The sequence below is a fragment of the Colletes gigas genome, unplaced genomic scaffold, assembly GCF_013123115.1.
Source record: "Colletes gigas isolate AHSC1104 unplaced genomic scaffold, ASM1312311v1 Colletes_gigas_Sc00039, whole genome shotgun sequence".
Lineage (NCBI taxonomy): Eukaryota > Metazoa > Arthropoda > Insecta > Hymenoptera > Colletidae > Colletes > Colletes gigas.
Window position 1 is genome coordinate 1,613,423 of NW_025106668.1, and position 25,313 is coordinate 1,638,735.

Sequence of the window (25,313 nt, forward strand, 5' to 3'; positions counted from 1 at the left end):
ACATGTATTTGAACATTGATATATTCAGACTGATTTCAAGACTGAATTCTATAATGGTAATACATGGTACCAAAAATGAATAGTGCCTTATTGAAATAGAATATACGTTACATACGAAAATTGATTGCGTACATTGGTAAATAATTAAAACAGTTTATCGAATTACAATAAACGATATTATAAAATTGATTGATCTACAGCAATTAAATTATTTTTTATATCATTTTTCAAATACTATATGCAAAATTTGTATACATTACTAAATCGAAATAGTAATTATAGACTAAATAGTATTATTCAACTGAATTGATATAGAATGCATTATTTTTTTATTAATTCTAGACAAACTTTATAAAAATAGTTTTAACGCGAGTATTATTTTTTCAAATATGTAATATAAATTTTCCATTTTTATAAAATACAATTTACTATTGAAATGTACAAAATAGATGATCGTTTATAACAATTTCAAATTTGTAATTTTAAAAAGTGACAAATCTGAAAAAATTACATGATTTTTAGTAGGCTGAATTAAACATTAGTTACACGACTAATCGGATTTCTCTTAATAAACAATATCTCGGTACTAGACCAATTTTTATGGACGTTTTAATATCGTATACAAATATCAATTTAACGAGATTCATTTCACAATTCAATTGTTAGAGAGCTACGTTATGTATAAACCTAAATATAAATGATGTCCTACCACGTGCGAATGTTTGATATTTAACCCGAAACCTCTTCCTGTATTGTTGTTTTCTCTCTTCCACGTCGTATCAAAATGTTGGTATAAAATGAATTGAAATCTAGCCTAATTAAAAATTATGTGAATATAGCAACAATGCTGATAAATTGATTTTTCTTCGCGATGTAAAAGAAAGTATGTATATGATAAACATTCATAAATTTTAGGGAGTAACTTACCTACAAAAAACATTTAGGAGTTTTTCATTATTGTTGTCATATCCTAAATCACAAATTCGATCTAGAAAACGTACCAATACTTGGGTAAATTTATCATCCAGCGATACAATTGTTTCTTCAAAGCTGCCAGCATTTTCCTTAGTTATGTCTCCATTTTCATCCTAACAAAGTACATACAAAAAATTAAATTACTATCCTCACATTTCATTCGGCATGTGTACTAGACCCTTTGTAGAACCAAGATTAAAAAGCATACATTGTAGAAAATGAATGTAACATAGACAATGATATTTGTAATAAATCATTGACTTATACATATAATTACAGGTTGAAGTTTTTGAAGCAACTACACTATTATCATTTAAATTTAACAACCTGCAAATAAGATTGCAACTCATTGTAAATACAATCTTATGAAACATGTAATTTATAATTCTAAATATCATGCTACAACTTAGTGATTTTTTAGTTATTTGTTTCTCGCATTTTTATGATCTAATAAATATTGGAAACTACAGTTTAAAAAAATTATCTATCTTTTTCAAATACATATAACATACACTTAAACATTGATCATAAATTGCAGGGAATTTCAGAAATACATGCAAATACTTAAGGAGTTGAATCTATATGCTAAAATAATTAATGTCCTACATATATTACTTTTTGTGTGTTGAGGCACGCGGTGACATTTCTAACATTTTCCTTAGTCATTTATATCTCGAAAAGTAAGATATGCGGGACGTTAGTTCATACGACATTTTTTAGTTATTTTAACGTGTCGATTCAGCTCTTTAAGTATTTACATGTATTTCCGAAACGCCCTGTATGTTAATACATATTACCATTTATGAATGAACAATTATATGTTCATATTTAATATAAAGTCTGCATGCAACATTAACAGTGATTCAAATAGAGAACATTATACATCTAGATCCTAAATTTTAACTAAAATAGAAACATTATGCAAGTACAAAACAGTATGCAATATAAAAATAAAATCATATAAAGTACACATATCAAATTTTATACAGCACATTGTCTTCTGTACCAGCAAAATTTAAACAAATTTTATATCTTTATCAGGCATAAATTACACAACTTAACTTTTCGTTTTACGTCTTAGATTTAATACATTTTGTCGATATATTAATTTTTATTAATACACATAGTTACTACATGTAATGAGACACATATTGTACAAGGAAGAGAAGATTTATTGAGAAATTACATTTTCTCTAAGTTCTTCTATTATTGTATTTAAGATACTAATAATAATAATAAATAGCTTAATAGCAATGAAAATGATCAGTGGCGAATCTAGACTTATCAGGACTTGAGCTAATTACTTTAAGAGGCCCTTTCCCTTTCTGAAATTTTACTAAATGATTATTGAAAACTGCTAATGATTCTATGTAAAATGAAAAAAAGTAATAAACAATGTTGTTATTACTGTGATTGAAGATGTTTAAAATTTACTAGCATAAATTATACAGATTAATATAATCAAAAAAATTCAAATTTACTTATTCCCTTTTGTTATTGAAACTATTAATATAAAAAAATGTAACTTGCTTCAATGAATTTAAAACTTTTCCATATTATACGTACAAAATATTCATGCGAATTTCAAAACGTATTCCTAGTAAATAATAATGTAAAGAAGATTTCTATGTTGATTTTTATTTGCTAGAAAAGAAAAGCTTCATGATTCTAATACTACGAAAATGCATGGAAGCAGAATTATAAGTTTAGGGATATACCTCAAAATCATAGACATCTTCCTGATAGGCACCAATCATGGAAGTCAATTCGGCGTCAATGTAGTATGGGCTCATACGCTTAAGATCAGCAAAATATTTATAACATTTTACTACTAAATTTATCCTTTTTTACAAACATTTAATATAGAAAGTATCGCACTAATGACCAGATGTCAATAATAAACACGTCATGCAGATTTATTTTGTATACCTGACAATATTCAATGTATCAATTCTAAATATACATATCTGTGTGTAGTAATTTTATAAAAAAGACCTATAGCACCTAGTTTATGCTATATATCGAATAACAAAGGTATTTGAATCAAAGCAAAGAATGCAACTTAGACAAAAAGTTTAATTTATATTTTGTGTATGTATGTGTACCATATACACGTACCATGTAATAACTCTAAGTTACCTGTACAATTTTTGTACATTTGTATGCTAAGATCACAAAACTTACCTCCATGAAATTACAAAAATCGATACAGGAGGCACAGATACCCGTGATGAAGCCAAGAAGATCTGGATCTGTTAGCATACACTCCTTCAAGTAACTATCTTGTAAGCCTTGGTGTACGCTTAAAACATCGTCCACGTTGCTGACCTAATACAGAGGTAGTAAATTTGAATTTATATTTCAAAGAATACGATCTTCTGTATAATGTATATAATACTTTTTACTATGTTGGCAAAATTCGGCGGTTTATTTAAAATTGTTAAGGCTTACGTTTAACAAAAAATGAAGATCGGTTATCCTACCTTATTCATTTTATTTATAAATGTGAGCCAATTCGGTTCTATAACTTCAACCATCATATAATACGCCAGATGTTGAATACAATCGAGCATTCGTTGCCGCAATGAAAATGCTTTTCTATACGACATTGCCACGTTATGAGTAAAAGTTTTTGCGATTTTATTAGCAATCCATACTCTAAAACAATATTATTTGCATTGTTCTCTACTTTATATCATTCATCTAATACTGTTGTCTATAAAATACAAAGTATTTACCAGAATTACTAAATTTATATACCAACCTGCATAAGCGTCTTTCAATGTATTTGCAATAAAATAAATGTCTGAATAGCATTTGATAGCAAGCAATCGCTTTTCTATTAAGTATTAAAGAAACAGGCCACTTAACGTCATAATTAAATACAAACGCTTCTAAACCGGTTAATGTTTTGTCATTTTGAAAGTAATACTCTGAAATAGGAAATCTTGTTAGAGACAGTGGCTATAAATTATAATAAAAACTTGGTTATATGTATGAAATATACCTTTCTCGTCTCTGGTTTGAATCGAAAGTATTCTAAACATTTGAAACTGAAGATCGTATGGTAAAAGTTCAGGTTTTAAATCATCTTTGTACGGATCTGAATCTGCAGTCGACATACGCAACGCAACTTCAAGAAGCGATGCCAATCGATGGATGACAATATCGTACATACTTTTATTTAATTCTGTTTCACACAGATTCATGAATTGAACCTGCGATTGAATTGTAGTAAATAATATCTAAGATGTTGAGTAGGTTATTAATAAAATATTTAATTAAGTAAACTTACTACAAAATCTCCTTGTGCAAGAAGAAAATAACTTTTCACGCTACGAAGTCGTCCCATTAAATCATTTTCATGTATGAGAACTTCTAATAAAGTTTTTGCTGCTTCAAAATATGCTCTATCGATAGTAGCTATATATTTCTGTCCTTGATGTTGATAGACTAAAGGTTCTTGTTTTCCCCATTGAATTGTTTTACCTATCAAAATAATTTCAATACACTTCCACAGTGTTTCATTTAAACGTTTTTTGTTAAATTACATTGTCGCGTTATAAATAATAATCGTATTCCAAAATATGCATATAAAACATTACATACCACACTGTCTAATTACATTAAAATATTTCCCAGTTCTTAAAATTGTTTGTGCATGCTCGTTAAGAAACGTGGGAATTCTCTCTGACCTCATAGTATATCTTTTCTCCCAGTAATCCGCAGAATAATCTATAGGCAATTCCTCTCTTTGAATTAATTCATTATCTTCCACAAAAAACTGCAAAACGGAGAATAAAAATTTATTAAGATATTCAAAAATAAAATAAATAAATAGATTTGTATAAGGATACAGTCTATTATAATAATTTAAATATTAACGCATCGTTTTTACCTCTTCATATGGATCACATATTACACCTTTGTACACCCATTTTTCTAATATTTGCATATAAGGAATGCTTGCTGCTTGTATAAGAAACATACATAATTCTTTAAACTTTGCCTCGCCACTAATATTATTTGCTTGCTCGTGCAGAAGACTAAGTACTTTCCCACCTTTCGCGTTTGCCTAATGACAAGCTCATTGTTACATGACAACGAAATGGACAACAAATTTAAAAAAAATATTACGATAGAGATTATAACTGACCTTGCATATAGTGGATGTAATTTGGAAGAGAATAGACATTGCAATTATAGTGGGCTGTATATAAAACCACAATTTCTGTAAATTTAATTTGCCACGGATATGCTCTGTTTCCAATTGTACAATAAATAGCTGAAAAATTTCAAATACAAAATGATTTTACAATTCGCGAGTAAATCATTTCAATTTAAATGCACACAAATAATGTATTATAATACATACTAAATAATCTCTCAGTAAACTCTTTATAGCTCCTCTCAAAGCATGATTTACTTGTCCATCTTCAGGTAAAACTTTTTCCTCGACGAATCTGGCTGCCATGGAGTAGTGCGATGCAAGAGGTAATATTTGTTGCGACATTTGTTTATACGATATACCTACAAACAATAATACATACCAGTATTATGCTTTATAATAAAATACGAAACTAATTTCATCTTTTTACTTACAAACATCCGAAGATATGCTAAACGTTTTCACCGCATACGGACTTGTTAAAGGTTCAGAAACTATATAAGACCCGTCTATACCCTTTAAACAGTACAAAAGATCCCAAAGTAATACAGATTCTTGAGATGCAACAGGCACAACCTCTGCAAATATTTTATTACTCAGTAAATTAATCGTGTTAGCTCTTAATATTTGTTTAGAAAGTGTTTTACTTTGACATGGTGATATGCCAGACTCATTATAGAAGTCCCAAGTCATTCGAGGTCTCTCATGAATCCAGTTGTGCTTTATCATAGACGATTCTGCTTTCTTTGCAATTGCACCTACATGCTTATTTAATTTTTTTTCTCCTTCCACAGCAGCCTTGATTACATTTTTACATATCTACATTGGACAAAATATAGTTTAGAATACAAATAAAATTTATTTTTCTATATGCTTCTATGTATACAGAAAATATGTATAAGGAAATAAGCGCAGGTACAACTCTGTATCTATGAATTCGTATAACTCGAGAACTTGCTACAATTGACAAAATATCTATATTTAAAAGACAAATGATTTGAACTTAACAATTATTAAATTAATCTCTAACAAAAAAAGAAAAACCTGTGGTAAATCTTCTGTAGTAATGGCAGCATTTTCACTAGAATTTGATGCTAACGCCAATACTTGTCTAGCCAAGTAATTCTTCAATTTTTTATCTTCAGATATGAGTTCCAAGACTTGTATAAATAATCCCAATAGATCTATCCTAAAAAAAGAAAAAAAAAGTAAATGTTAACTCAACTTGTTTATGATAAATTTACATAAATATACGCATAAAGGTATTTACTTTTTTGCTTTTAATTCTTCATATTTTTGAAGAAATAATTCAGGAAATGGAGAACTTTTTGCTAAATTACGAATAGAACTTTGCGAAGCAACAATAGTCAAAGCACTCGCGCTTGTAGGTATACCTTCTTTCTGTAATTTTTCTACATGTTTTTCAGGTGCAGAAGTTGACCTGTTTGACCAATAAATACACACTATATATATTTTTACATTATAATGTATGTCTTTGTTATCGAATTTTATAAAACTTATAAGTACATAACAGTAGTTTAGAATGGTTTAAAAATTGCAAACAATATTTAACTACATTTAAAAGAAAAACAATTTTATGGAACATGTCACTTTTACTCACCCTAATAGCCCAATCAATTCAACCACTAAATGATGCAATTTAAATTCACTCATTGCTTTAAACTAATGTATATACAGTCAGTTCATTGTTTAAAATAAATAACCCATTACGATATTGCAATTATGTTCGTAATTATTATAAACTGCCAGCATAGTTAAACATTTAATAAAAAATTGTCTCACTGTTTGACGTTTTAAAAATTTGTTTACCTGTAATAATATTACAAACTGGTTAGATAACAAATATTAAGCTAGGTTAGGTATGATAAAATCTGAATTGAAGAAGAATATTACTGAATTTTTTACATTAAGTAAGAAATAATTTCCTGTAAAGAATGGTCAATGTAAATGTTAATCTAATCTTTGAAAGCGTTAATCATAAATATTAATTATTAATGTCAAATTGTTTTGAATTTGTAAAATAATGACACATGCCTATCGGCTCGAATGACCAATGATGTATGTTCATTTAAAATTTATTATCGATATCACTACCAGAAATTGTATATGTTTCATAATAAAAATTCTTCAATTTTATTAATATATGAAGTGTGGTTGAAGAAAATAAACAATAAAACAAAGAGAATTTAGTAATTTTATTATTACAATAAACAATTTTACAAAATTTACTTGGAATAAATAACACGTTTAAAATGAAAATAATTATTGCTAAATATACTCAGACTTTCATTTATCTTTTAATAACATATTTTACGTTTTAGTAGATGTAACATTATAATTTAAAAATTTTAATTATCCTCGTTTAAATTACTATTTGGAGGAGTAAGATATGTCATTGCATAGAACTGAAATTCTTCATACTCTATACAAGTAACGGCTGCTTCGTTTGTTGATAAAGGTAAAACGTCGTTCTGTTGTACCTTCGAACTCATTTGAAATATATATTTACTGAGAGGATCTCTAAAATTGTGCAAGTATTTTAGATAATATTTTTTTTTAAATTATACATCGATTAGTAATATTTTGTAGAAAAAAAAACAGAAAAGAAATACATATATAAATGGGTACCAGGGTAACCTGTTGCCCACAGAAGGGTTAATTAGGCGCGAAACTTATCACATGTTGCTATTGTAAAACCATAACCTATGTAATAATAATTTAGTGTCTATAATTATATATTACGTATATATAACTATTAACTTTATTTTCTAAAAGAATACCTGAGATTTTCATTTAAAATATTAGACGTAAATATATCTTTCCGTCGCCTACTTTCAGCAACTGTATTTGTTGATACATCATGTGTCTTAACAACATAATTAGATTGCATATTACTTTTGCCGCCTAATGTTTGCGTGAAATTTGTAAGCTTTGTATCCTTCTTAAATCTTTTAATTACATTTTGAGTTTCTTCGTCGATTATAGGTCTTTTTTTTTTCAATAATGCTATATCTTGATAATTAGTGTTTGGCTTGTAGTTTTCTTTCGAATGTCTAAGTATACAAAGACATATTACAGATTATAACTAAAAATTATGAACGATACAATATGATAACAATTTTCTTACGATAAAAGATCTTTGTCTATTTCAGATTTTAACTTTTGAAAAAATTCGTCATCGTCGTCTGACGGAGTTGAAATGTTTGATCTTTGATTTAAATTCTGTCTGGTAATATTAGCAGAACACATGATTCCTATAATTAAAACCGACAAGAAAATTATTCATTTTTGTTAATAATAAATTCATTTACTAAATAGAATCAAAATACTCATCAAATAATATCGACAAAATCATAAATTAAAAAGTTTACTTGTACTAAATTTCTGTAAATCTGTTGCTTGATTCTCTTCGGTATTTACAGTAGCTTTATATGGGTAAGTTTTAGATCTTGCACATGTTGCATATTTTTTCATTGTTGATTACTATATTCTATTTAACATTTTATTTTATATATAAAAGTATTAATAACGAATATAACGAGTTACCTACGTTTACAAAAATTCGAAATAAATCTTGAACATTACAAAATTAAATACATATATTATTTTTATTGATCAGAATCTAAAATGTTATATACGTTGGAAAGGGCATGGTGTAAAAACTAATTGTCACTCACTATCGTTTGTCGAAATAAAATTATTAGAAATTTTGAGTTTTAGTTTCGACGTGTGTAAATACCGAGTTGCCTGTTACTAAGGGTTCTCCAATAAGAAACTCAAATAGATAACTAAAATTGATTTTACACCAAAATACTCAAAAATCGGAATATGTATTCAAAACCGTTGAAATCGTTGAGATGAAAATATTTATAGGAATATGGAAAATGCGTTTCCAATCTCGGTACACCGTCCTCATTCCACATTCGCACACTATGCCAGAGCGAGCGTACGTGAACGCTCGTAGAGTTCGGAGTGTCGAGAAAGACAAACTGACACTCGCCCTCTTTCTGAATTCTCCGAAACTGCCCGAAGCGAGCGCGGATGCAGTGCACTTCGAACGTCTCGAGGAAGTTGCGAGAGGAAGGCTCACATTTACTTTCTTCCTCAATTCATCCGAAATGTCCAATTGGTGTTTCGAACAACTTTGAGGAGTGGAGAAAGAACGTAAATGTGTGCCTTTCCTACTCGATCATGAACAGCTGAAGTCCGATCTTACGTCAATGGCATACAATTTCGAATCTCAACTGCCTAGGCATTTTTATTTTCTGACTTATGTAATCCTAGCTGTACATCATAAAAGAGATGTAGAATAGACCTATCGTTTAATGAACTAACATCCCAATCATCAAGTTTTAAAGCAATCTTTATGTTTGAAGAACGGTGGCTTTAGAAATTATAGTTAACCAAACTACTGAAATTGGTAAAGTTAGCAAACGTAGAACAGTCTTTTTCCCTCTTACATAACGTATAGGGTTGTTATTATTAACAATTTTATCCGATACTTAAAGAAACTATTTTAAATTCGAAGTCATTAGCTCGGTCTTACCCACGACGAAAATCCTTCGTCTTATTTTAAATTATTTAAAGACACGCATTACTTGTTGATTCGTGAAAATGTTAATTTCATTTTAATTGATAAAAAGTTGCTTTTTGGTTGTTGTAAAATTCTTTTTCTACTTTTATTTTATTAGATTCTACAGAATCACACGTATGTGACAATAGTTTTGGATTAGGTTATTTTGTTTTAATCTTGCTCTTTCTGAATTACGTAGAAAGATCAAAATACTTAGCTAACAATGAGAATTATAGAATGTTGTAACAAAATATGTATACTTTTCATTATTTATCTAGATTTGCTGTTACACATGTTAAAACAAATCCAATTCTTTTCATGTACATATTCTACATTCATTGCGGTGGTAGAAGCATTTTGAAATGGTACATGCCAACAATTGTTATGTTTTTGAGCGCCAGAATGTACGTAATGTAAACCATCACATCCAACACTGTTAAGCAACTTCAATTGAACGGAGTTTCGACTTTCAACCATTTTGTATTGATGTGTGCATTGCCATTTCTTAAAAAGAATACGTAATTTCGAATCATCAAGGCAAAATTTATGTTGACGCATAAAGTCATTGGATATAATTTTGGTATTACTTTTACTTGCTAATGCTGCATATAGCAAAAATGGATCATCCTTTGATCTAAAATATGAAGACAATGCAATTATGTTTATATATAATAAATAACATATTAATAATCACTTTGATACATACATATTATCTACAAAGAAAAAAGTTGCTTGTTCTTGCAAATTTTTTACGATTGGAATACATTTCATGTGCTGCCGTCCAATAATAAGCACCTTTTGGTCCACAAAATTGGTAAAAAGTCTCTGCACCTGTAAAATTAGTTTAATTAAATTTTCATGATACTTTAGAATAAATCAAAAGATGTAAAATGGGTATTACATACATTCATATATTTCTGTGAATGTGAACTATTATTATTCGAATATAAAACATTTAATCCATCTATTACAACATCAAATGGTTTAGTCTTATCGATAAAATCAATAAAGCGTTTTAGTTCTTTTGGGTGACTTATCTCATAATTCTTATCAACCAAAAATTTTTGCATTACAGAATTAGACAAATACTCAAACTCCTCTTCAGATAATTTTGCTGCTGATAGATTTTGTTTACATATTTGACACATTGAACTATATAAAAAATTAAGAATACATTAATAAAAAGAAAATCTTTAAAAGTAGATGTAAATACATTTATGGATATATTTTACTCTTTTATTGTTGTTATTTCTGCAAACCAACCAACTGCATTACAAGTCTTCATATATTCTGTTACAACATCCATATGTGGTTTTATATCATAGTCTCTCCATAATGTAAATAATTTCTCAATATTTTCATTAAATGTTTTCATTTCTTTTAAACAATATTTCAAGTAGTTAATATATACATCATTACAAGGTGCATAACTTCTTTCAAAAATGCAAAGTAAATATTTTTCTGCAAGTTTCATCATGCCATTTTCAAGAAAATAATTAATCAAGGAACTATACCCAATTTTAAGAAATTTTGAGTTATGTCCTTCATAATATTTGATAACATCAATGCTTTTTTTCCATTGGCCAGTTTTACACAAAACTCCAATATAATAAGAAGTTGTCAACTGGTCTAATACTACATATCGTTCTATCATAGTTTTATATAGATCTGAAAGGTATACTTTTTCTGCTTCTGTAATTGGACTCGGTTTTTTTTCATACAATTTAAACAATTTGCTAGTAATAGCTGCAGATAGTTGAGGATTATTTTGCATCATAAAATTGTAATAAGATAATCCTGCATCTACAAATCTTTCATCGCAGCATAACTCCATGATAACAGTGTCAACAGATGTTGGTTCAAAACGCTGCATATCTAATAAATCTTTCTTTAACCCTTCCCATGTTTCCTTTGATACATGAGAATTTAATAACTTTTCTTCATACTGTTTTTGTAAAGTTACGATAGTATCTCTGCTTATTATTTTTTGGTTCCTCTTAAAACGATGAAACATTGAAAAAAAAGCTGATGGTGCATTGTGTACACAATAGAATTGTATTCGATAAAGACATAAATTTGTTAAGTTTTTTAAGAATGCCATTTAAATGAATTCAAACATTAAAACTGCATATGCATGAACAGAAAGAAATATGTACAAGACTTCTATAACTCGAATGTCGGTTTTTTTCTAACCTTAAACAAATGTTCTGTATCAGACATTAACTTGTAACACGAACACAATATGATTAAATTTACTAGCTTCTTCATGCATGCGCATGATTCATTTTTACGTAGTAGTAGAAATCATGATTTTTGCCGTTGCGAAAGTTTATGACAGAGCAGTCGCAAAGTAACAACTAAAGTTATTAGTAACGAAAATGACGTAGCCGAGTTGGGGATGTGACGACACGATGCGCGTAGACAGCTTACAATCAAATTCTGTTTTTCATGAAGTGCCGTAACCGTAGTATATGGAAGCATCGAACAAGTGAATAACAAATATGGCGGTTATGACAGTTGAAAGTTTTATCATTCTTATCGGAAAACCCTATAATTAAGAAAACGAAATTATCTTACTTTACAGACGACATCAATAACCAACATTAACATTTACTTTTCATTATAGAAGTTCATTATAGAAGAACTTGAAATAACGGAATAACGTCCGCTAATATTTACCCCTTTACACGTACACCCTATTGTTCAAAGTTCGAGCAAGAACTTTCTCTCGTCTTATCCTGATTGAGTTGTGCAAATACCCACTATCGTAAAAATTTCTTTATATCCATTTATCTCTGTTTCAACTTATTCCGGTCTTTCTCTCGACTATAGTTCGATGGTCGGAAAGAAGAAAGTGGATAGATGTAATTCAAGTAAGTTCCAATACAATCGAATCAGCTTAAAAATGGAATATCTAATACCAACACTTTCTTTTCAGATTCTAAAAAGTATCATTCTCCTATTATACTGTATTGAAAGCCAACGTATTGAAAACTCCAATAATAATGTCAAGTATAGAAAGTTACAGAGTAATTTCAATTACATACAACCAATATTCCTTTATTACATTGTGTGTACTTTTATACTGTGCCGCTGCGCTTTTTTGCTGCAGGTTAGGAACTCGTGAGAATCTCGTAGGAGGACAGAAAAGCAAAGGAGAGCAGGTCCTGCCTTAGACGACTGGGATGCCAGGAATTTCCCGACTCCGGAAGTCGTTTGAGGAATATATGTATAAATATTCGGGGGTCGGTCGAGCAGGTCGAGCTTGTGAGAGCGCGACCCCTCTGGTGGCGAACATGGGAGGCGACGCCACAATACTAGAATTTAACGTACTGTTTAAAACAATAAAATTATAAATATTACAAAAAATAATTATATTGCATGAAGTTATTACCTAAATAGAGTAATGTTCAAGACATTGATTAAATTTGTTGTTTGGATTCATGGTTAATCTCCTTCTCTATTTTCTAGTAAAAATAGAAACAAAAACAACAAAATTCAAAAATTTGAATTTTATTTGAAGTATTCTCCATAAAATTCGATCAGCTCTAAATTATAATTTTATCTATTTTATTTTGTAAGTTTTCATATCATATTTAAAGTACTATTTTATCTGTATTCACTTTGGTATTCGTTATCGTCGAAATAGTGTTCTAACTCTATAAACTAAAACCTTTTTGCATAAAAGATATACATATCGTTGAAACAACAAACGAATATCACTGTCTTTTTATCTCGTTATTGTCATGTTGAAATTAATTGATATATCTATTGTACAACAAAAAATGTGAACCGGTATCAATATATTATAGAACAAATCGAACGTTTATCTGCTTAGTCCAATATGCACACAAACAGCTGATCAACACATATGTATTTCTTCTAGGTTAGCGGAGTTTCATCAGACCGATCGTGTGCTGCATTTACGGTTATAACCTCACAACGAATTCTAAGTGAATTGAATGAACGAACGACATTTACGCGAATTGTGAGCCAAATTCAGAACGATGCGTTTCGTAACAGCGGTCAATTTCAAGATTTTGCCTGTTTTTCGACATTGTGCGACAAATGTTCGATCCTTCTGCAGAAATCGTCGTTTGAATTATCATGAATTGTCGACACGCGTAGAACCATCACAATTTAGGAGAACAGAGTTTTGTTTTGGGACATTCGTTAGGAGTACTAATAGCCATCGACACACTGCAGCTATAATTTCAATTAGATCGTTCGCATCTAGAAAACATAGTGATAAGGATCCACCAAAGTAAGTCTCATTATTTTTAATTTTTTAAGTCGCATTAAAACCCCCCTTTTACAACGACTTATGTATATAAGTTTTAACACGATTCTGTCTAATGACAAACTTATAAGTTAATCCAGTAGTATTTTAAAAATATTGATTATAATCTTTTTAATTAATATTTGAAGGGAGTATTTTATTAAGCATCTTTAATAGTATTCCTTATTCTGTATATTATGTACTAATTTCAGTATAAATAATTTATATAAAAATCACAGTGTAATAGTACATATATTGATATTGTGCTTATAAGGAACAAAATTATATTTTGATTCTCAGTGAAAATGACGGAGAACAGATGGAAGATCCAGCTTCTTTACCAGCTACTGTTGTTGTACCTGAAGTATGGCCTCATCTTCCTGTCATAGCAATTAATAGAAATCCAGTGTTCCCCAGATTTATAAAGCTTATTGAACTTAGTAATCCAATCCTCATGGATTTAGTTCGTAGAAAAGTAAAATTAAATCAACCTTATGTTGGAATTTTCTTAAAGAAAACAGAAGAGTAAGTAATATCTACATTTAAATTCATAAAGGATTGCCATTCTTATTTCTGATTGTAATTATTTTGGTAGAAATGAAGCAGAACTTGTACAAAGCTTAGATGATATTTATTCTGTTGGAACATTTGCACAGATACACGAAGTACAAGATTTAGGCAATCGATTAAGATTAGTTGTGATGGCACATAGAAGGATTAAAATTGTTGGTCAAATTTTGGAAGAGATTACTCCAAAATCTACACATGGTAAGTAACAGAGACTCGGTTTAATTGCCAAGTAACTAAATATATTTTAGTAACTTAATGACTGAGAGTCAAATAAATGACAAACGTGATTTTATTTCCTAAAAAAAAGTTTATAAAATAATTTTTTGTTGCTTGAAAAAATACTCAATTTTTTAGCATGTATTTTTACTGTAAAAAGCAAAACTTTGATTCTATACTGTTGCAAATTAATTTTAATAAATTTCTTTCTTTCATATATTCAAATAATTTATATATAAATTCTGTACTACCTGCTACGCAGAGATGAAACTGACGTTTCCGCTATTAAATACAACAATTCACGTCCCTGTAGACGATTCAGTATCTGGTAGCAAACCGAGTCGTAGATCGTTCATACGTAAGAGCAGAATATCAGAAACGGAGAAAACCAAAAAATTGGAGGAGACAAGTACTCCTGAAAGTAAAGTATCAGAAAAGCCACCAGAAAACACGGAAGGAACAGTTAATACAGGAGCAGAATCTAATCCTCAAGCTAGTTCTCAGCCATTATTAATGGTAGAAGTAGTAAATATTACTCATGAGAAATTCAAGCAAACAGAAGAAATTAAGGTAAATATAGAAAGTATTTCGTAATAATTTACTTATAAAACAAGATAAATGTATTGTAATAAATATTTTTTAAAAATTTAATTTAATATATAGGCTTTAACACAAGAATTAATTAAAACAATTCGGGATATAATAAGTATGAATCCATTATATCGTGAGTCTTTGCAACAAATGCTACACCAAGGTCAAAGAGTTGTGGATAATCCAGTTTATTTGAGCGATTTAGGTGCAGCCTTAACAGGAGCAGATGCACAAGAATTACAACAAGTGTTAGAAGAAATGGATGTAAGTGAATTATTCTTAACATATTGCTGAAAGAATTGATCTTTCAAAAATTGAAGAGCAATTTCATTTGCAGATTTTGAAAAGATTAAGACTGTCGCTCGCGCTTTTAAAAAAAGAATATGAATTAAGTAAACTTCAACAAAAAATTGGCAAGGAAGTAGAGGAAAAGGTTAAACAGCAACATAGAAAATATATTCTTCACGAACAATTGAAAGTTATCAAAAAGGAATTGGGACTAGAAAAAGACGATAAAGACGCGATAGGAGAAAAATATAGAGAACGAATAAGGCAGAAAACAGTTCCGAAACCAGTAATGGATGTGCTCGAAGAAGAATTAAATAAATTAAATTTTTTGGAGAGTCATAGTAGCGAATTCAAGTATATACAAATTTTATAACTATTGCATAAAAATATGTTCAATATAATTAATGCAATTGAAAACATAATTTCTAACTTAAATGATGTAACTACTTTATGTTGTGATAGTACAATTTTGTTTTCAGTGTTACAAGAAATTACTTAGATTGGCTCACTTCTATGCCTTGGGGTGTAACTAGTCCTGAAAATTTAAATCTTCAACAAGCGATTGAGATATTGGATAAAGATCATTATGGAATGGAAGACATAAAGAAACGAATTCTAGGTAATTGAATATTTGAAAATTACGAACATATTTATTGCATATATTTACCTTGGTTTTTTTTTTCAAATGTAGAATTTATTGCTGTCAGTCAATTAAAAGGTTCAACACAAGGAAAAATATTATGTTTCCATGGTCCACCAGGCGTTGGAAAAACATCGATAGCCAAATCGATCTCTCGTGCACTTAATAGAGAATATTTTAGATTTAGTGTCGGGGGAATGACAGATGTTGCAGAAATCAAAGGCCATAGACGAACGTATGTGGGCGCTATGCCAGGAAAGATTATTCAATGTTTGAAAAAAACAAAGACTGAAAACCCATTAGTTCTCATAGACGAAGTCGATAAGATTGGAAAGTATGTAATTACTAATCTCATTTATAATTAATACGATTATATATTCTATTTTTGTATAATTACTAGAGGTCATCAAGGTGATCCAGCTTCCGCTCTTCTCGAAATGCTGGATCCAGAACAGAACGCAAATTTCTTGGATCATTATTTAGATGTCGCCGTCGATTTGTCGAAAGTTCTTTTCATCTGTACAGCGAACGTGATCGACACTATTCCAGAGCCTCTTAGAGATCGTATGGAAATGATAGATATGTCGGGTTACGTTGCGGAAGAGAAGCTTGCAATTGCTAATCAATATTTAGTGCCCCAAGCTATGACCGATTCAGGACTATCTAGCGAACAGATTAATATAAACAACGACGCACTTAACTTATTAATTAAATTTTACTGTCGAGAGTCAGGCGTAAGGAGTCTTCAGAAACATATAGAGAAAGTTCATCGGAAGGTGGCGTTCAAAGTTGTAAAGAAAGAAGCAGAAAAAATTGACGTATCCTCAGAGAATTTACACGAATTTGTGGGGAAACCAGTGTTTACGCACGACAGAATGTACGAGGTCACGCCCCCTGGGGTAGTTATGGGTCTTGCGTGGACTGCTATGGGAGGCTCCACGTTATTCATTGAGACGACAATTAGAAAGCCTTTTGGTTCAAAAAAATTGGAAGGTACCTTCGAAGTCACTGGACATTTGGGTGATGTAATGAAAGAATCTATCCAAATAGCAATGACAGTGGCGAGGAAATTCTTGAACCAAGAAGATCCATCTAACACTTTCCTGTACGATGCTCATTTGCATTTGCATGTGCCCGAGGGTGCAACTCCGAAAGATGGCCCTAGCGCAGGGATTACTATTGCAATAGCATTAATTTCACTCGCTAAAAATAAAGCAATTAGACAGAACGTTGCCATGACGGGAGAACTTAGTCTTATAGGAAGAGTTCTTCCTGTCGGTGGTATTAAAGAGAAAATAATTGCTGTAAGTATAACGAACACATGACTTTGTTACGATTTACTTTTAATATTCTATATTTTATTAATTCATATATTAATAGGCGAAACGAGTTGGTGTAAACTGTGTAATTTTACCCGAAGAAAATAAGAAAGATTACAACGACCTACCTAAATATATCACGGATGGTCTCGAAGTTCATTTTGCTACGACTTTTGAGGACGTGTATCGTATATGTTTTGCAGGAGAGCAGGACTCTGAAAATCTACGCCACCAAAATCCCATAGATTTTAATGTTCCGGCTTCACAAACTGCGCCGCTTCTAGGTAAAAGTGACGATTGTACTTGTTAAAAGCTAAGTACTTATGTAATGTAAAGAAAAATTATATACAATTGAATATGCACATGGTCCACTTGAAACCATTGGACTTTAAAATCTATTTTAATACGTACTATTGTATATAATACTGTTAAAATGAATGCAGAGACGTAATCTTTTAAAGTTTTAAAAACATAATTTTTATTAAGATTGCATTAATAAAGTATCCGATTTCATTACTTTCTATATTCATAGATAAATAAAGTATTCATTTCTTTACTTTATATATCAATAAATTAAAGAATTCTAAAATAGGGTATTTAATTCAACTGCCTGTGTGTAACAATATTCTCTTTTATAAACGGTTATGTTAAAAAAAAGTAATGTAAATACAATATAATATCTTTTCTCATTTTTACGCATGGTGTAATAATTCAATAACAGGATTTAATGTTCACGATATAGTGTAAATAAGATTTATCATTTGAATTGATTTGATTTGAAATTAATTAATATTACCAGATATACATGATCAATGCAAAGTGTCATCAGAAATTGTTGACTAATAAAATTAAAAGTATGTTGTTTATAAACATACAACTGCTAATGTTCCGACTATTAGAATCTCTATGAAAACCAGTTATGTTTCTCCAAAAATTTAAAAATAAGGAATTATTTTTAAAACCAAAATACTACTTGTACAAAAGTAAAAACTATATTATTAACTTATTGTACAATGTTGAACATAAATAAATAGTTGCAACGAATTGTACAACTTAAAATTTCTTTAAAAATAGCAATTAGAAGAATAGTAGAAAATTATTTATGTACAATCTTCTATAAATAACTACATTAACTTGGAACTTCCATTTTACTCAGTCGAATGATAAAATCGCATAGTCTCATTTGTACTTGAATTTCTATAGGATTATTTGTTACGTAAAATCCAGGCACACCAGCCTTTTCTAAAATGCTTTGTTGATCTGCTACTTTCTGATCTAATTGCAAAACTAGTTTCATATCCATTTGTTTCAATTCCTCCCTGTGTTTTTTATACAATGCTGCTTTTATTGTTACTCTTTCTTCATCTGTCAATGTAGGTGATAATGCTTCTTGCATTTCAATTTTTTGTTGATTTAACAATTGAAGACGTTGTTGGAAAAGATGCTTCTCTGTAACGTGTTGAATTTCCATCAATCCTTTGACAATTTCAAATATTGTATCGTTCAGTAGAGAATTTGCTAAACCAGATAATAACTCGTAAGGAAGTCGCATTTGATATTTTGCAGGAAGTTCGCCAGCCATGTGCTGAAGTTGCTCTACTAAAAAGTATAGCTTCCTTTGTAGATCCTGAGGAGTTGGAGTAGCAACATCCTCCATTATTTTATCATTGGGTAACACAAAACCTAAGAAATTATTTCGACAATAGCGATAAATTCTTTTTTATAATCGTTCGCAAATATTATTAAAATTGGCTATATTTGCAGGATAATAGATAGTTACGTTTATGTTAATATAAAAAGCGAGGTTAGTTTCACAATATTTTTTTTTATAGTAGAGATTGCCTTTTTCATTATTTTTGTAAGTACACTCAAATCTGAAGAACAATTCTCGACATTTAGATCAAAACTGTTTAGTGTCTCTAAATGTAACGAAATGTTTGCGCATAAACAATCAAAAACACGACTCGTTTTCACGTGGTAACGACGAACTTCCTTAGCGTCTAACGGAGTGGTAGCCTACTGGTAGGGAAAGTCGACAATTCCAAACGGAGCTCCGGGCAGTGATGGACATTCGTGGGAATTTTGGTCATGCGCACTGGAGCGCATTAACGAGAATTTAGGGTACCGTTGGATCCCACCAAGGAACAAAATTTAAGGAAGTTACAGGTAAAGAGACAAAAACAAAAAATTTTCTCTTAATCTACATGAGTATAGCTAGAGAAATACGTAGGGGATTTTCGATAAGTTAATTTTTGTGTGATTGGCGAGCATTTGAAGTAGAAAGTTCAATTTTATACAAAACATGGGAATTCCCAACATGCACCTCTTTTTGCGCTAAAGATACATCTATGGTAGCGGACGAGGTAAAAAAAAAAATTTTAACAGTAAAAAATCACCGTAAATTAAGAGGTCGCTTGAAAACCACTGATATTTTACCAGATCGGTATTTCAGTTTATGTGACATCAATTGCCATGAGATGGAATGTCTATTTTCTACGTTCGTCTATGGTTAAACACTCTCATTAATGGAAACAAATAGCATGGTAAGTGCACTCCCCTAAATAGAATTGTGCGTTCAGTAATAAAACGTTTGCGTTACTACCTACTTTCCACAAACTACTCAATTAGAACCGCTCGTACCAACTTGTTAAGGTTAATACTGAATTAGTATGGTTAAAATGCAATGACACCACAAACAGTATTTAATGTTGACATCTATAATTTGATGAAATACGTTCCTTCTATTATTTGCTGTTTACTGATCGCGTATTATTTTGTCCAATTTTGTGCTTCATGGACGTGTCATAAACTAAATACCTAAATTCCACAAAATGCAATATCGAGGGAATCGATGATATTTTAAGAAATTATTGAAAAATGTTATCCCTGGGTTAGAAGTGCTTATATTAAGAAACTCAACCTAGTACGTTTTACGAGACGCAGGTTGTTTTTTCTAAAATGTAAAACTTTTTTCGTGTTGGATTTTGATGTCTCCTGTTGCATGACACCGTTGTCAAATAATTTTCTCATGAAAAATAAACTTGTCATCGTCCATTTTGTTGACAAGTAAGAGGCAGAACCACACGTTGATACTCGTACAGCGTTATATGCATTTTATCGATTACTTCTTTTAATTCTTTTACGACGCAGTTACTAAAAATAACAATGTCTACTGATAACATTTTAATAAAATGCTAGTTTATTAAGAAATATGACTGCCGTTAAAAAATGACGTCATTAATCTCCGCATTGATTTACACCAACAGCATCTCGTAGAAAAACGCAAAGACTTTCCGTTCAACCCGATGGAAACGTAGTCTTACAGAAAACGATCGTGTAGGCCTTACATGACGGAAATCAGTTTATTTCATCTTTCGTTTGTTTGTTCTGTTATCACACTCGGAGGATAAAGAGAAACTGCCTTGATGCGAGACAATAAATGAAACTATAATTATTTATGAATTCTCGTATATTGCTATAGCTAGAGAGGACAAATGGAACAGGACCTTATTTTTGTCAAGAAACACTTTCCAAGATGCGTCACTTTTACTGGACACGTATTTTCTTTCCGCTATACATGTATACGTTCATATGGGTGTGTGTACATCTTTCATTCGAACGTTTCCACGTGTGTGAGGACCGACCTTACGAAATTATCACTCGTCAAACATTGTACGCAGGATGGGGTTCCTTTATATTCCATGTTTTATGCATACACGCGCACATATTCATGTTTCTCTATAAAAAAAAAAGAAAAAAAAGAGAGGTTTATGCATAGAAAAGAAAGAGCGTAAAGAAAACGAATTTCTTTTAGAATCGAACCTAATGTTTCAATACTTGCTCGCTTGAAATATAACGTATCGTATGATCTTATTACGAAGATTCCTCTATTAAGCGATATTCTTCGATCATTTCGAGTAATCTACAATACATACCAGTGCTGCCTTCGATAATCGTGCTTGTTCGGGAGATTCCACAAAGATAAATTAAAAAGTTTCACAAGAGCCTTTCTCGTATATGTCGAATTACGCAAGAACGATCTTTGCTCGCATAAGATCAATATTACTTTTTACATGCACCTGCTATCTCGTTCGTTAATAATAAAACGTTTAGGCGAGAGATTTATCACCGACGACACGATCGGATCGTTCCCATAGAACTCCACGTCGCTTCCGGTGCATTTGTTCGACGTTACGTTTAGATTGTACGGGGTGCTCGGTCACCCCTGGGAAAAATTTGAGGACAAAATAAGACGAAAATCAAAAATACCAATTTGTCGATGGAGGCTTCGTTAAAAAGTTATTAACGGTTAAAGTTCCGTCCGTACTGAATTTTTTTCTCGAAAATGCGCAGAATTTCGGGGGTATGTCTGTTCACCAAAAATGATTGTAATTGACCCCCGCAACCGAAAATAATTTCTCCAGAACGATTTGAAATTTTATTTTTCCGTCGAAAAATTTCAGCACCTTCTCGAATTTTTTTCTAGAAAGTGGGTAGGATGTCGGAGGTATGTCTATTTACCAAAAATGATTGTAATTGACCCCCGCAACCGAAAATAATTTCTCCAGAACGATTTGAAATTTTTGAATTTAATTGTTAATAACTTTTTAACGAAGCCTCCATCAACAAATCGGTATTCTTGATTTTCGTCTTATTTTGGCCTCTAGAATCTCCCAATAAAATTTATTAAATTGAACCTTCGTTCTTTCGAATCTCTATGAAAACCATTCGATCGTTTTAATTATACGTGTATTCATTGCATATTTTTATAAGATCTGCCAATCGGGACGAACGATCCGTTGTCCTTTACCTAATGCGCGTTTCTAAAAATTCACTTTGTTTCAGCTTCGTCTACGGACTGATACCTAATTAAAGTAGAGAAATAGTTTCGTTTCAGTTTGTGTATAGGATTGTACTTTTTACATGGATATAATATGCAAATTTCGAGTCATTGCACGACTCGGATCCGCGTCGTGCGATCGATCGCGATCGTCGATGAGGATCCACAAGAATTCTGTACGGGGATTTTCTTCGTTGCTCACATGCATACTAGAGTTGGAACTTCTTTTACGTCTATTCGGATATTCAACTATTTGAATGACTATTCAAACATTTAACTGAAGTAGGATGTAAATGAACAGAAGAATCGACAATTAGATTACGGGTTAATCGTCTATAAAAGGTTGATAAACAATTTATACATTCCTGAATGCTTTAGACTTCGCAATAGGAACTAAACTAACCAACGAAACGCAATATATATTCAAATAGTAAACTATTCGATCAGTTCCAGCCCTAATAGGCCAGTCCTTAAAGACAAAGAATTAACTAAAGCAATAATTGCAAGTAAACGTTCTATCGCTAACTATTGCTTCTTTTAAATCTTTGGGGATCGGCCTACGATGCATACACGCACGATCACGCGAGAAGTTCGAACGATACGTTTAATGTCAGTGTGCTTATCGATAACAGAAGCGCAAGAGACGTAGGTAATAAACGCTATATTCGTAGTAGGTCGCTAATGTAAACTTTCTATTCACAGCTGTCTACGTGAAATACAAAAACTCTTCGTAAATGCTCCCTGAAACATCCTAACAAAAGCAATAGACCAAAAGGCGTAATCTATTTATATAGATTCTTAACGAAACATCGAAAAGAAACTTGAACGCAATCGAGCAGCATTCGTGCAAGTCGGCGTTTCCGGTCGTAGCGTTATAATACAATTTCGGATTATCAAGTGTGTTAAACTTTGGTTGCGTACGTTCTTTTTTCTTTTATTAAACGAAATAAGCAGAAAGGCAATAATCGTTTGCCACGGTTTCGAATGATTCGTAAGCACATGGGGTGTGCCAAGAGATCGTGTTTCAACACACTTGTTAAGCGACTTTGGTCACGTGTTGCGCAACGAATATGCGCACAAATTAGACGTCCGCGTACTGTTCGCAACTCATCGAACGTATTCGTTCCATTTTAAGTTCATACCTATCGAGAAATTCTTTCGTAACGCCGCGTCGAAACATCACGGAGTCGTCGATATTAATATTTTAAGACATATATGTACATAAAAGTGACCAAAAATCAAGTTCGAATCGCTGAATCGACACCTGGTTCTGGTTTCTGCGCACGTGCGTCGCGCAGCACGTGACCGAACTAGCCAGGAAGCCCCTCGAAGTGGGGAAAACTCGTCACGTTTCCAACGACCATAAATCGTTTGGGCATTGACGCGCAACTCGTTCCACGGATTCCGTTAATAGACAGGAAAACTAATTACTTACCCCAAGATGTTCATTCTCTGACATTCTCCACGCAGATACATCCTTCGATACAAAAAGACGATCACTTTCAATCGATATATTTAAAATTAAATGGCGTGGGCCAGTTTACGTTCAAACGATACACGCAACGCTGCTCCCGCGGCGCAGAAGTCGCGTTTACTTTCGTTTCGGGTCGAAACAGCCTAGTCGTCGTTACGTTCGACGGTTTAAAAAAAAAGAATAACGAATAACCCGCAGAATTTTCCAATCGTTGTTCCGACAAGCGTTGTGAACCCTTTCGCGACGCACGAACGGAAATTGAGGACTCTACGTACACATATTTCTCCATTTGTCTTCTTTCAGCGGTGTCGATTAGCACTATGGGCATAAGATATTAACACTGTGGCTCATAGAAGACTATAGTTGCCCTTGAACTATAGCGAGCATGTTTTACAGGGGGGTTGATTATAGTTGCTCGTCGTCTCGAAAGGGTTCAAGGTACACAAAGGTATGCAAGTTTATTAGTATCGTCGGCAACAAGCTCAAGGGACAGAGTGATTGTAAAAATTGTAAAATTTTCATGTTAGCGAGAAGAGGGGGTGGGGGGGACAGAATTTCGTAGACAGTCTCCGAGCCTTCGTCGTCTTCGTGCTATCCGACTATCTGTCACGGGCGTGTTGATTCTGTAATTACTTATACGAAATTATATCTAGCATCACCATTCGCAAGGCTTTCCCGGTCACTTAACGCGCATGCAAGATCGCTTGGTAACGTTCCATTAACAAGTTCTCGTTGTATACACGCGACAAAGAAAGAGTTCCTCTACGTAATCACACCGTCGTAGATACAATCGGGCCACGCACACGCAACTCTAATATACATACAGGTTCTCTGGCACACACATTAGGTTTTTGTCTTTTTTCTTTCTTTTTTTTTTTCTTTTTTTTATCCATTTCTTCCTCTTCTTCTGCTTTTTTCCCCCTCGAACGCGCGATTCTACCGTAGTATAGACTTCGTATGTATATATACACAGTAGTAACAGTCTAGGTTCCTAAGGCTGCTAAAAGTCTCACTTGTAAGATCTCCCGCGAAAAAAAAGGGAGAGGCGTGTTTAAGAGTTCGGGTTTCGACGAAGGGAGAAAAACGCGAACGTCTTTTGCCGTGTGTCTAGTAAATCACTTCGTATACAGTGGCTTTTTTGTCACCGGATCCGGTCACGATGTACTTGTCGTCGGCGGAGATGTCGCAGCTCAGCACCGACGAGGACTCCTTCGACTGCAAAAAGAATTGATATGGGTTCCCATGTGCTCCGCTCGAGGTTTTGATCTGTGTTTGCGACGCGAGCATGCAGCGTGGTACATAAATATGACGACACAGCGTTTCGTTTAACGTGGTCACGTAGAACGTTCTCAGTTTCTT

At 31.9% G+C, this 25,313-nt stretch overlaps 6 protein-coding genes across 10 annotated transcripts in view; 1 reads left to right on the forward strand and 5 right to left on the reverse strand.

The window, feature by feature from the left end:
* Window positions 1-448: 448 nt before the first annotated feature.
* Window positions 449-6,932, reverse strand: LOC122402772 (gamma-tubulin complex component 2-like). Of its 2 annotated transcripts, XM_043405848.1 has the most exons (17): window positions 6,765-6,932; window positions 6,414-6,584; window positions 6,188-6,332; window positions 5,791-5,962; window positions 5,578-5,721; window positions 5,351-5,505; window positions 5,132-5,260; window positions 4,874-5,050; window positions 4,585-4,759; window positions 4,271-4,464; window positions 3,983-4,193; window positions 3,740-3,908; window positions 3,459-3,633; window positions 3,160-3,303; window positions 2,694-2,771; window positions 928-1,088; window positions 449-814 (listed from the first exon to the last, which is right to left on the reverse strand). In XM_043405848.1, the coding sequence occupies exons 1-17, from the start codon at window positions 6,815-6,817 to the stop codon at window positions 730-732; spliced, it is 2,538 nt and encodes an 845-aa protein (XP_043261783.1). In that variant the 5' UTR covers window positions 6,818-6,932; the 3' UTR covers window positions 449-729. The 2 variants fall into 2 exon arrangements, with proteins under 2 accessions (XP_043261783.1, XP_043261784.1); XM_043405849.1 differs by lacking the exon at window positions 2,694-2,771.
* A 518-nt stretch (window positions 6,933-7,450) lies between these two features.
* Window positions 7,451-8,556, reverse strand: LOC122402734. Its single transcript, XM_043405756.1, has 4 exons — window positions 8,292-8,556; window positions 7,945-8,217; window positions 7,536-7,684; window positions 7,451-7,458 (listed from the first exon to the last, which is right to left on the reverse strand). Exons 1-4 carry the CDS (start codon window positions 8,411-8,413, stop codon window positions 7,451-7,453), a joined length of 552 nt encoding a protein of 183 aa, XP_043261691.1. The 5' UTR covers window positions 8,414-8,556.
* A 339-nt stretch (window positions 8,557-8,895) lies between these two features.
* Window positions 8,896-12,113, reverse strand: LOC122402755 (mitochondrial ribonuclease P catalytic subunit). Its single transcript, XM_043405804.1, has 4 exons — window positions 10,970-12,113; window positions 10,643-10,889; window positions 10,444-10,568; window positions 8,896-10,371 (listed from the first exon to the last, which is right to left on the reverse strand). The coding sequence occupies exons 1-4, from the start codon at window positions 11,836-11,838 to the stop codon at window positions 10,008-10,010; spliced, it is 1,605 nt and encodes a 534-aa protein (XP_043261739.1). The 5' UTR covers window positions 11,839-12,113; the 3' UTR covers window positions 8,896-10,007.
* Window positions 12,114-13,426: 1,313 nt separating this feature from the next.
* On the forward strand, window positions 13,427-18,080 carry LOC122402756 (lon protease homolog, mitochondrial). 3 transcript variants are annotated; one of them, XM_043405806.1, is made up of 11 exons: window positions 13,427-13,532; window positions 13,624-14,001; window positions 14,317-14,541; window positions 14,612-14,784; window positions 15,065-15,372; window positions 15,466-15,657; window positions 15,731-16,035; window positions 16,161-16,300; window positions 16,373-16,655; window positions 16,722-17,625; window positions 17,702-18,080. In XM_043405806.1, the coding sequence occupies exons 2-11, from the start codon at window positions 13,745-13,747 to the stop codon at window positions 17,948-17,950; spliced, it is 3,036 nt and encodes a 1,011-aa protein (XP_043261741.1). In that variant the 5' UTR covers window positions 13,427-13,532; window positions 13,624-13,744; the 3' UTR covers window positions 17,951-18,080. The 3 variants fall into 3 exon arrangements, with proteins under 3 accessions (XP_043261741.1, XP_043261740.1, XP_043261742.1); XM_043405805.1 differs by having other exon boundaries at window positions 13,468-14,001; XM_043405807.1 differs by having other exon boundaries at window positions 13,468-14,001; window positions 15,116-15,372.
* Window positions 18,081-18,769: 689 nt separating this feature from the next.
* On the reverse strand, window positions 18,770-19,633 carry LOC122402757 (gonadal protein gdl). The gene is made up of 2 exons (XM_043405808.1): window positions 19,421-19,633; window positions 18,770-19,323 (listed from the first exon to the last, which is right to left on the reverse strand). Exon 2 carries the CDS (start codon window positions 19,295-19,297, stop codon window positions 18,770-18,772), a length of 528 nt encoding a protein of 175 aa, XP_043261743.1. The 5' UTR covers window positions 19,298-19,323; window positions 19,421-19,633.
* A 2,699-nt stretch (window positions 19,634-22,332) lies between these two features.
* Window positions 22,333-25,313, reverse strand: part of LOC122402720 (protein groucho-like) — a 115,693-nt gene continuing 112,712 nt past the window's right edge. For both annotated transcript variants that reach the window (XM_043405740.1, XM_043405739.1), the window contains exon 16: window positions 22,333-25,169. In XM_043405740.1, the coding sequence (XP_043261675.1) occupies window positions 25,062-25,169 (108 nt within the window). In that variant the 3' untranslated portion in view covers window positions 22,333-25,061. The remainder of the gene's footprint in view (window positions 25,170-25,313) is intronic.